General features: G+C 40.3%; 1 protein-coding gene across 1 annotated transcript in view; it reads right to left on the reverse strand.

Annotated features, from left to right (window-relative positions):
• Nucleotides 1-12,816, reverse strand: part of LOC109917035 (adducin 1 (alpha)) — a 99,457-nt gene that overhangs the window by 35,245 nt on the left and 51,396 nt on the right. The window contains exons 3-5 of the mRNA XM_048594118.1: nucleotides 10,402-10,564; nucleotides 5,950-6,101; nucleotides 4,436-4,516 (exon numbers count right to left, since the gene is read on the reverse strand). Coding sequence (XP_048450075.1) covers nucleotides 4,436-4,516; nucleotides 5,950-6,101; nucleotides 10,402-10,564 — 396 coding nt within the window. The remainder of the gene's footprint in view (nucleotides 1-4,435; nucleotides 4,517-5,949; nucleotides 6,102-10,401; nucleotides 10,565-12,816) is intronic.

Below are 12,816 nucleotides of genomic sequence, written 5' to 3' on the forward strand. Positions count from 1 at the left end.
GTGGTGGTGGTGCGTGGGTTGTTCAGTTTTATTTTGTTGTTGACACTTTATAATGGTTGACCGCTGAGTGGCTTGCTAGGCCATTTCAGACAATACTTGAGAGTCAAGCACATTGCTGAAGCTCTGCAGTTACACTTATGCCAGACCAGGTGAAGAAGGCAGATTTCCCTCCCTGAAAGGCATTATGATATCAAATAAGGATAATGACAAAGGAAAGAAGGCAGAGGTAGCTGGAGTAGACTAGGTGCAGTGATTGGAATGAGGTCAGCCAGGTGGACCTTATACAAAATGAGTTCTGGCTTATAGGTATAAAAAGGAGTGTCAGGGGTTCTGTTCACTCTAGGAGCCAGCTCGATCAGTGTTATGTACTATGCACATGTAAATAGAGGGTTGATTGATGAAGGGATACCAGCCTTTGAGGAGCTTTCTCAGTAGTAATGAGAGAAAACACCCTTGAAGAGATTTACTCACAACAGTCATCTTTGTCTTGGGGTAAGTATTCCGGCATCATGCCATTGTTTAAGGAAGCTTGACTCCTTTGATCCTGCCAAAGATTGGGACCAGTATGCGGAAAGAATCTGTTTTTTATTTCCCAGGCACATGACTTATTTGGGCTACAGAGTCAACAAGGATGGGTTACAACTGTCGGACGATAAAGGGAGGGAGATCAAAAGGTGCCCTAGCCTCCACGTCTGTACCAGAGCTTAGTCTTTCCTGGAGTTGGTGAATTATTACTGAAAATTCATATGTAATCTGGCCTCCATCCTAACACACTCACACCTGCTATTGAATAAAGGTCAACCTTGGAAATGGGTCTTATAGCCGAGAAATAGCCTTTAGGGAAGTGATCAAACAGCTACGGTCATCTAAGGCGTTGGAACACTGCAATCCCAAGTGAGATGTGGTGCTGACATGCAATGTCTCCTCATATGGTAGAGGGGTGGTAGTGTTACCTCACCAGGAACATCTGATAGCATATGCTTCCCAGACTTCAGCTGATGCTGAATGAAAATAGGCCCAGAGAAGCAAAGTTTGGCAGTCATCTTTGATGTCAGAAAGTTCCAGCAATACCTATTTGGACATAAATTTGTAATAGTAACAGACCACAAACCCCTGTTCGTGGTCAGAAGTCAGAGCCGTGCTGCCCATAGTTTCAGGCTGAATTCAGAGTGGGCTCTTATTTGGAGTGCATATAATTACAAGTTGGACCACTGTACTGGAGACCAAGTGACAAATGCGGATGCCTTGAGCCACCTCCCACTAGCAGATACATCACCGGTAGTGCTGCCTCAAGAAGAATCTGTTCTGGTTTTAATTTTTTCTGGACACCCTTCCGGTCACCGCTGACAATAATCAGATTGTAGACACAAAAAATCCTGTCCTGGCGCCAGCTAGTAGTAATGGGGGAAACAAAAGGGACATCACAACCAGAACTGAAACCTTTCTGGACCTGGCAAAGTTGTATCTGGTGGCCAGGACTGGATGCCACTATAGCTGCGTTCGTGGAGCAGTGCCCAGAATGCCAACAAGGACAAAAATTACAGCCAGCAGCTCACCACATTTGTGGGAATGGCTAGCTAAGCCCTGGAATCGGTTACATGTTGTCTATGCCGGTCCTTTCATAAGCTCTATGTTCTTAGTCATTATGGATGCCTATTCAAAGTGGTTAGACGTGCACAGAATTCATTCGTCAATCACAGGGACAATGACAGAAAAGCTGCAAGCATCTTTTGCAATACATGGCTCCTGAAGCTGTCATCATTTACCAGCAGGGATTTCAACTATTTCCTAAAGTCAAGTGGCAGTCAGTATGTAAGGACAGCACCATACCATCCATTATTCAAAGGGTGGCAGAAAGAGCAGCCCAAATTTTGAAGGCAGGCTTAAAGAGTCAGCCCATAACTTCACTCAACCCAGTTCCAACGTGATTGTAGAACCACACCTCACACAACTACAGAACCAATTCCAGAGATGCTAATGGGGAGAAGACTCCATCACCAGGTTGAACCTAATCTTCCCAGACCTGGGGTGAGAGTGCAGCATCAGAAACACCGATACCAGTCACTAGACTCCTCTACAAGGGACAGGCAGTTTACCTTACTGGGATGAAGTTTGGTATCGAAACCATGGGAACGGCCCTGCATGGAAAAGAGGCATGGTCGACGCAAGAATAGGTCACACTACAAACAAAGTTCAGGTAGGCGAGGTGGTCCTGAACAAGCACGTGGACCATCTAAAACCTGCAACTGCAAACCGAGCAGAAGCAAAACATACCCGGCCCCTCAGTTCATCTGGCAAGGCTGTCAGACCCAGAAGGCTCTCCCCCTCCACCTATCACTGAAGAGACGGCCAAGGACGAGATGAACACCGCAGATGTTGCAGCCTCAATGCCATTACCGCCTGGAGAGGAATTTCTTCAGAGACACCCTGGGCACAAGAGGCAGGCTATAGTTCGGTGTACATTGCCAGTATCCGGGGCAGTTGGAGGAACGGTACCTGGTGTGAAAACACCCAGGTGAAGCTACAGGAAAAAGAATGGGCTTACAGCCCCAGACTTAGAGGAGGAGGGATGTAGTGATTAGAAGGAGGTCATCCAGGCGAACCCCCACAGAATACACATTTCCTGATTTGGGGCTGTTAACCTGGTCCAATCCAGGGTGTCCTGGCTTACAGATATAAGCAGGCCTGTCAAGGGTTTTATCCACTCCAGGAGTCAGCTCTGAGCTAGATGGATCAGTGTCATGTACTTTGCATGGGTAAATAAAGGGTGACTGGCCTTGCTGGAGCTAGTTCTCTGGGAAAGAAGTTTAGCAGAAAATATACTTGAGGAATAAATGGTACATGTATAGGGGAGGTGACAGCCTAGTGGTATTAATCGCTGGACTGCTAATCTAGAGACCCAGGTAATGGTCTGGGTAACTGGGTTCAAATCCCACAATGGCACACGGTGGAATTTGAATTCAGTGTAAATCTGGAATGAAGAGTCTAATGATAACCATGAATCCATTGCTGATTGTCAGGAAAAACCCACCTGATTCACTAACGTCCTTTTAGGGAATTCTTACCCGGTCTGGCCTACATGCGACTCCACAGAAACTGAAAATAATTCGAGCCTGCACCATCATTCTATATGATCGTAGCTGATCATGCAGTTTCAGTATCCTATTCCTGCTTTTCTCCATACCCCTTGATCCCTTTAGCCGCAAGGGCCACGTCCAGATCTCTCGAATATATTTAATGAACTGGCCCCAACAGCTGCCTGAGGGAGAGAATTCCCCAGGTTCACAACTCAGTGAAGAAATCCTTCCTCATCTCAATCCTGAGTGCTTTACCCATTCTTCTTAGGCTCTAATCCCTAGTTCTGGACATCCCCAACATCAGGAATATTCATCCTGTATCAGTTTTTTTTTTCCTTTATTCATTCATGGGAAGGAGAAGTTGCTAACCAGCCAGCATTTATTGCCCATCCCTAATTGCCCAGAGGGCAGTTCAGAGTCAACCACATTGCTGTGGGTCTGGAGTCACATGTAGGCCAGACCACGCAAGGATGGCAGTTTTCTTCCCTGAAGGGCATTAGTCAACCAGATGGGTTTTTCTGACAATCAACAATTGGTTCATAGTCATTAGTAGATTCTGAATCCCAGATATTTGTTGAATTCAAATTCCACCCTGTGTCGTGGCAGGATTTGAACCCGGGTCCCCAGAACATTATCTGGGTCTCTGGATTAACAATCCAGCGATAATAGCACTAGGCCATTGCCTCCCCGTCCAGCCTATCCAGTCCCATCAGGATTTTGTATGTTTATATAAGATTACCCCCTTCATTCTTGTACTAACTGGAATTTACATGCCTAGGCAATCTAGTCTTTCCTTATTGGTCAGTCCTGCTATCCCGGGAATCAGTCTGGCGAACCTTCGCTGTACTCCTTCAATAGCAAGAATATCCCTCCTCAGACTAGGAGACCAGAACTGCACACGATACTCAACGCATGGTCTCACTAAGGCCCCGTGTAACTGCAGCAAGAACTTGGGTCTTACACATATTCAAGGCTGAGACAGACTTTTGATTGAAAGATAATCAGTGTTTTGGAGGAAAGGCACAATAGCAGAGTATGAAGATTATCAAATGCAGACTCTGATGGCCAGATGGCCAAATGGCCTATTTTTGCTCCTAATCTTACGGTCAAGTTTATCACTTCACTCAAATGATGCCAGTCATGCACCTTGGAAAACTTCTGGAAAGGCAGCTTTATAGAAAAATAAAGTTGTTAGTAGGCATATATTAGAAAAATGATAGCCTTGCTGTGTGGTAATGTTCCACGGGTTATAAAGCAGGTTGACAGAAGTAATGTAATATCTGAAGCAAAATTGAATGCAACACTAAGATGATCAAATAAATAACATTTAAAATTGATACTTAGTCCTCCTCACTCACCAAACTAGATGCAGTGACCTCACTGTAAAGGAGGCCAAAAGGTACAATGAGGAAATGTTCCTGTTCAGAACTGACTCTGGCCTAGAGGAAACAATAACTTGCCTTCAGTTATTATTACATGACCATTTTATAGCAAATACATAATGCTTTTGAAAAGGGAAATCCATACAACAGCATAGTTTGTAGCTAACCCGACATTATAAGAAGGAACTCCTGCCCTAAGCTAAAGTTTTGGTGTAAAAGCTATTTAAATGATTTTTATCACGTTTGAGTAATTCAGATAATACAAAACCCATATAACCTGGAGAAACATTAACATTTAAGAGATATGTGGTGTTGGCTGGTTGGGAATCAACTGGAAATTTATAGATTTTCTTTCCATCATGAGCAAATTTAAAGAGTGCTGTTTACTAAAACTATTTTTGTCTTCTATACTTTTTTTAAACAAAGTCGGATCTGCCATTTTGTGTGTTTAGGATATTGTGTTTTATCCAACGTGTAATACTTTTAGGTTATGGAAATTTATTGAGTCAAAACTTTTTTTATTCATAGCAATGGTATTTTTTCATTGATTTACATGGATCTAAATGACCCTGATTACTGTTAAATTACTTATCCAATCATTTATCTTCTCGGTAACTTTAAAGACCAAGATATGAAAGAAGATTATAAACAAGGTGCACTAGGTTGCAGCAGGTATGAAGCTGCAGGAAACTCGAGCAGCTTTAACTGGGGCACTAGTTGGTGAAAGGACACTACAGCCATTTCCAATGGTACTCCAAGACATCTATTAAAATTCTCATCAGTGCCTACCAGTATCCTCCTGAATGACCAGCCATTCTTCTGTTAACTTTAGTTCATCTAAGAATCTTCTTTTATCTTATGTTGCATCAGACCTAGCTTGCCAAATCAGTCTTTTTCTCACTGACCTACTTCAGCTCCCAGTAGGACTTTTTAAGTTTTATTTATTCTTATGTTTAATGCCTTTCACAGTTTTACCCCTGCTGTTCTGTAATTTGCTTCAGCATCCCCACCACCACACTCAGTTATTCGGGCTCCAGCCTTGTACACCAAAGTTATTGAACAAGATGGTCGAGTGGTTTCATAGATAATCAGACACAAACAAACAATGATTGCATATAACATAGCAGCAAAGGAAACTTCCTCCAAAAATAAAGTACCATACATCTGTTAATTCAATTGTGCTGAGGTACATTGCAGAGTTACAGAACTGACAGATACATCAAACATCTAAACAGGAAAACAAAATGGCTATTGAATTTTATTGAAGAGACTTTAGAAGTCTAACTACAGAACTGTGATGAGACATTTCTTATTCACATTTCTGCAAATAAAGTTTTTTCACCATCTCCTTAAGTTCAACAAACTGAGTTGTTCTGCTGAACAGAAGGAAGAAAGTAAAATGTTTTCTGTAAAAGGTACATTTTCATGCAGTCAGTAAAATTAGGATTATATATATTGAAAAGGAGAAGAATGTGTGGAGCTCAATTTACTGTTATGTGGTTGTAGATAAGTTGTGACCATCCAAAGAGGTCTGCCAGTCTGTGGAAGGCTGCTAGCTTACAACGTAGTAATTTCTCCCCTTTTTCATACGCAACAGATTCTGATCCGCGGAGATCATTCACAGGGGTAACCATTCCAAGACCTAAAAAAAGCATATGCGCATAATTGGCAGTACAACAATGCGTAAACAGTAGCATTTATTAAAGCAATTTATTCAGCAAAGAGGAAATACATACCTATTTTAATTGGAACCTGCCACAAATGAAGAATTATTTTATGAATAAAGACTTTTGAAGAGTACTAGAAAATAGATAGATTTGAGAAACAAGAGTTGTGAAAGCAGACAGAAAAGTGAGTTGAGACAACTATATCAGTCATGACCTTAAGTGAATGGTGGAGCAGGCTCATAAGTCTGAAGGGTCTACTCTTTCTCCTAAATCCTACGTTTCTAGAACTGATTCACCACTAGTCTACCAGATCAGAAGCAACTAGCAGCAGGAACAAAGGAATATCACCACGTCCAAGTATCTCTCCATGTCACACATCATCTGACATGAAATATGACAATATTTCATCATTGTTATTGGATCAAAGTTCCGGATTGCCTCATTTAACAGCTTTCAGCATCTACTTTCAATACAGCAGCTATTCAAAAAAGTGGCAACTGGGGAAGGGCAACAAATACGGATCTTGCCAGTGACGGTCTCATCCTAGGTGCTCTTTAATGGCATATTTATTGCCATTTGTACATTTTAGATGAGCTTTAAAAAAAATCTCAAAGTAAACCTTTTCAGCATTTGGGAGTCAGAATTGTAGGTTCAAGCAAAACTACAAGATACAAACAAATATCAGGACTAATACTTTAATACAGTAATCTTTGAGACATTGTTATTTGAATAAGATATTAAAACAAAGCTTCATCTGCCTGCTCAAGTATAACAGATCCATAACACTTCTCCAGTAGATGTCTAGGAGTTTTCCGAGTCCTAGCCAACACAACCAAAATGGATTAATTTGTTATTTATCTCAATCTGTGGAATCTTTAACATATAAATCGGTTGTTATATGCCCACTAACAGCAGCAACTATGTAATTTACTGGTGACAAAATAATTTGGGATGAGTGGAAGATGTGAAGGATGTAACAAAAAATTAATTCTTTCCTCTTCTATATGTAGTCATTACCCACACCAAGTTAGAGGATAATTAACAGCACTGACAGCTCATACTTTTTAATTCTGTGAGCATCGTCCTGTTGGACCTCTGAAGAAACAACAGCAGAAAAGTAAAGAGTAGCAAGTCATCAACCCAAGTTAGCCTTTTTGGTATGTGTTTGTGTAACCTGGAAATTGAGCTTGCCTCTGTTAAATGTTATAAGTGAATGCTTTTGAATCAACAAATAGTCAAACTCTTATTAGATCAAATCAACCAATACACTGCAAAACAATGGCAGTGTGAAAGATAAAGCCACAGGTTTAATTGCTATCACTAGTGTTCTCCCACACTCCATTGTATTCAATGAAAATTATTGCCAATCTTTGATTTTAAAAATTACATACAATCATGCCACATGAAACTGTCCAAAGAAGAAGTGTCTTGTGGGACTCAAAACATTAACTTTGGTTCTCTCTCCGCAAATGCTGCCAGACCTGCTGAGTTTCTCCAGCACCTTATTTTATTTCCATGCTGCTACATTTTCTACTCGACTAAACACTTGAATTTTTCTAACAAGCCTTGAATCACCCAAACACCTTCTAAAAAAGAGACGGAAATTATTTATAATGAATCAAATTTTACCACGTAAAAACAAACAAATTTAAAAATTTCAGAAGTATGGATGAAATAGGACTAAATAAAACCTCTTTATATAGAGTAAGTCTCTAAGAGGTGTGGAACTCAAATTTAAGATTTGAATGTTCCTCTCTTTGCAGGGAGACTTTTGGACACAAGGTTGTTCAACTTTCACTCCTAGCCTTTAACCTCCATTCATGGATCTTCCCTTTTTATCCTTCTCTACTTTATCAATATTTATGCCAGTGCTCCCAAGTTTCCTTTCCTTATTCTTAATTTTGAAAGCTTGCCAACTTCCTCAATGTGTTGAAATCAAGGCTCACCCAGGGTCTCAATTTTTCATAGGTGTCAAAGTGTGGAATATCTTTAATTTCTTCAATCTTTCCTGCCTTCTATAACCTTTAAAACAAGTTTATGTACCTAAATCACTATGTTGACTTAGCGTATCTTCACTTCTTTTATGTTTGTCTTTTTAAAGCTCTGCAGCACCCTTCACAATGTGTATTCACTTCACAAATATGCAACAGTATGGAAGTACAGTTCCCTGGAAATTATGTTTGACTAATCTGTCAGAGGTTCCTGATGAAGTAACAAGCAACATGGATAAGGGGAAACCTATAGATATGATGAACTTGGATTTCCAAAAGGCATTTGAGAAGGTGGCACTCAAATGTTATTAAACTCAATAAGAGCGCACCATATCAGCATAAATGGAGGATTACTAATCTAACGGGAAACAATTGGGATTAAATGGATCATTTTTCAGTTAGCAATATGTAACAAGTGTCAAAGAAATCAGAACTACAGCTTCAACTTTTTACAATTCACATCAATGAATTGAAGGATGGGACTGAATGCGTAGTTGTTAAATTTGCTAATGAGACAAAGATAGGCAGAACAGCAAGTTGTGATGCGGACACAAGGAGTCCATGAAGAGATAACTGTGAGCAACAATTTAGCTGATAGAGCATAATATAGGAAAATATGAACTTGATCACTTTGGCAGAAAAAATAGAACACCAGAATATTATTTAAATGGAGAGAGACAGTGTAGCTCTTCAGTAGAGAGATTTAAGTGCTCTTTGGGCATGAATCAAAGTTAGTATGCATGTACATCAAGTGACCAGGAAGGCAAATGGAATGTTGTTTATTGCAAGGAGAACAGAATATAAAAACAGGAAAGTTTTGCTACAGTTGTACAATACATTGGTGAGTTTTGGTCTCCACATTTTAGGAGACAACGTCAGAAGTGCAGGGAGGTTCACTCAACTTATTCCTAAAGATGAAGGGGATATCTATGAGAAAGGGCTAGACAGATTGGGACTTTGAAGTTTAGAAGAATGGCAGGTGATGCTGAAATGATATTTTCTTTTCTGGGAGAGACTAGAACTAGAAGACAAAGATTAAAAATGAACTGTTCTTCCATTTAAGATGGCAATAAAGGTGAAATCTTTTCCGAGACCTATGCAACTGTGGAATTCGCTTCCCAGAGATCTGTGGAAGAAGGTTACCGAATATTTTTAAGGCTGAGTTGAATGGATATTTGATTGACATAATTATAAAAAAAAAGTATATGGGATAGATAGGAAAGCAGAGGCCACAATCAGATGCACCAACTCAAATTGCAGCAAAAACCGAAGCTGCTGGGGAAACTTAGCTGGTCTGGCAACATCTGTGGAAAGAAAGCAGTTCTGAAGGAGGGTCACTGGACCCGAAACGTTAATTCTGCTTTCTCTCCACAAATGCGCTCATACCTGCTTGGCTTCTCCAGCAACTTCTGTTTTTGTTTCAGATTTCCAACATCTGCAGTTCTTTTTTTCTTCAACCAAACTGCAAAGTAGGCCTGATAGGCCAAATGGTCTACTTCCACACCTAATCCGTATGTAAAAGAACTTGCCTTTGAACATTGTACCCAGCAGCACATTTAACAAAACTTGTAATGAAAAGGTAATGTCAGTTTTCCCAACTGATTCACCTTCTCATAACACAAAGCCAGACCTCTGTGACCTAAAATAGCAGATGATGATATCCTGGTGAGTTTCTCACTTTACTGTCCCAGGTATAAGTCTACAAGATTCAGTCTTCACTTGACTTACTATGGATGGGGCTGGGTAGTGAACAAAACCAGTAGGAAGTATTTGACTAATGAAAAGATTAACCAAATGCTCCTAGTAAGACATTACACTTATCTGGAGTGTTTTCTCTAAATAAAGCTTTCAAACCCACAAACCTAGTTATTTAACACTACTTTTCAGGAAGAACAATGATATGGGTGGATAACTGTACAAGTTTGGGATGTTTCATTAAGATTTCATTAAATCTTTGTCTGTGTCAGCAAATCTGATTGTTGGCAGATAATACAGAGGCAGTACTTGGGAAGATCAGATCTGTGATTTAAAACTCCACAGTAAAATGGAGAACTCAACTAATTAGTTAGAAGTAACTCCGTCTCAGTGGTTTAATAGAAAACTAAATGCTCTTTGGGCATGAATCACAAAGTTAGTATGCACATACATCAAGCGACTAGGAAGGCAAATGGATTGTTGTTTATTGCAAGAAGAACAGAATATAAAAAAACAGGAAAGTTTTGCTACAGTTGTACAATACATTGGTGAGTTTTGGTCTCCACATTTACAGAATGATTATACTTACTCATGTTTAATGCAGCCATTCCACCCTGTGGTGCAGCAGGGTACATACTAGGTACATTTGTTGTCATGAAATCTGCAATCTGTTGTAATGCAAGTAGACTAGTAGGATTTTTTCCTTTTTTGAGTTGTTCCTGAATCATTGATTCCAATTCTTCACAAAAAGCCTAGGAATGAACAGATTTCTTTTAAAACGTCATGGTAACGATAAAGATAACACTTTTCATTGTCATTTTTTTTTGGTTATTCACTCAACATTTATTGCACATCCTTAGTTGACCTTGAAAAGATGGTGCCAAGCTACCTTCTTGAACCACTGCAGGCCATGTACTGTAGGTAGACTCACAATGCCCTTAGGAAAGGAACTCCAGGATTGTGACTCAGTGACACTGTAGGTTTAACAAAATATTTCCAAGTCAGGATGAGTGGCTTGGAGGGGAACTTCTAGACAGTGTTCCTATTTATCTGCTGCTCGTCCTTATCGATCAAAGTGATTGAGAGTTTGGAAGGTGCTGTTGGAGGAGCCTTGTAGCTTTACTATGACTGAGCGTCAAATGGTGGATGTTTGTGGATGCGGTGCCAATCAAGCTGGCTGCTTTGTAATGGATTGGCTCTGGACGGTCGAGCTTCTTGAGAATTTTGAGCTGCAATCATCCAAGCAAATAGGGAATATTCCATCATACTCCTCAATCGAACCTTGAGGATAGCAGACAGGCTTTGGGGAGTCAGAATGCAAGTTGTTCACTGCAGGATTCCTAGCCTCTGACCTGCTCTTGAAGCTACCATATTTGTAATGGCTAATCTAATTCAGTTTCTGGTCAATGGTAACCCTCAGACTGTTGAGGGTTAGTAGGGTATTCAGTGATTGTAATACCATTGAATGTCAAGGGACAGGGTTTCTTATTGAAGGTGGTCATTACCTGACATTTGTGCGGCACAAATATTACTTGCTACTTGTCAGCCAAAGTCTGGATATTGTCCAGTTATTGCTGCATTTGGACATGGACTGCTTCAGTACCTGAAGGGTAATTAAAATGCCCCATTATTCAATAGGGGGTATTTTAGTTAATTACCAGCAAAAATTGACAGCCATATTAAACCCAAATTTGAAGTAAAGACCTGTAATTTAGGAAGGCTGGAGGATGGAGTAGTGGGACGGGGATGAGGTGGAGGTTGGGGAGAAGGAGAAACAGAGTGGAAGAGATTTGGGTGAGTGGTGCAGGGAAGCTCTTTCATGAAAAAGAAATAATCTGTTCAAAGGAACAAAATTGTGAATCCACTTGAACTGTGACTTTAAATATCTTTACTGCAATATTGGAGGCCAAAGCATTGTCAACTGCAAGAAGTGTTTTTCAGGATCAGCAGATCAGCCATGGAGGAATGAGATTACGGTATACTTTCATAATACCAGGTAACAACTCATCTGCAAGGATCCATTGGGTGCCAGAACAATACAATTGTGACAAAAAAAAACAAACAAACAATCTTTGGAGTTGGCATGCTCTTAGTGGTATTTACATGATTCATGTAGTTGAACAGGTAGTTTCACACAACATTCAGCACAAGTTTGAAGGAACTAGAAAACACGGTACACCCCATTCAATGCAACAAAGCATAATTTAGTCAGCTTGAGGGAGTTGACTAACTAATGGTAATGATCACTCAAGTACTTCACATATCTAACAGATGACAAAAATGACTCCGTGCATTGTCGGTGACATTATCCAGCCAAAAAGGCTTCAGATACCCCTCCTTGCCAGTGTTTAAAATTCAACACGATCATTTTTAATTCTCAGATGATAGGCATTAGTCCTCCTTTCTTTATTACCCACGTATAGCTTACCAAAAAAGTGGTGATAGTGAGACCTCTTTCACAACTATAACTCGTCAGGGTACTTCCGAGTGCATCAAGACTTAATTGCACATGTGTCTTTCAGATCAGGTATTCCCATTTTTCCACTGAAAAACTTTATGATCCAAGACTGCTCAGTCCTCTGCGGGCTAAGAGTATCAAACTAGTTCACCTTTCTGCACGTCACAATCTGTCACCGTTGTCACTTTGTAGCATGCCACTATTAGAACCACAGCAAAAAATAAAATCAGCTAGCTTTACAATAATCTCTTTACTGCTTTCTGACAATTCTGTCTTTATTTTTCTCCTCCTCAAAAATTTTTGAAGTAACACTGGATAGACTTGCCTTGATTAAAGGGATGAATTATAGGCACTGTGTTGGCAAGGAAGGAGGTGGATTTGAGGTGTCAGGCAGGATAAGTGTGGGTGGTACTCAGTTTGCGATCCAGAAGTGTATACATTCAGAAACAGCATTATCCAGATAACAAGGTGTAGAGCTGGATGAACACAGCAGGCCAAGCAGCATCAGAGGAGCAGGAAAGCTGACGTTTCGGGTCTCGAGCCTTC

This window comes from Rhincodon typus, chromosome 3 (genome assembly GCF_021869965.1).
Source record: "Rhincodon typus isolate 14 chromosome 3, sRhiTyp1.1, whole genome shotgun sequence".
Classification (NCBI taxonomy): domain Eukaryota; kingdom Metazoa; phylum Chordata; class Chondrichthyes; order Orectolobiformes; family Rhincodontidae; genus Rhincodon; species Rhincodon typus.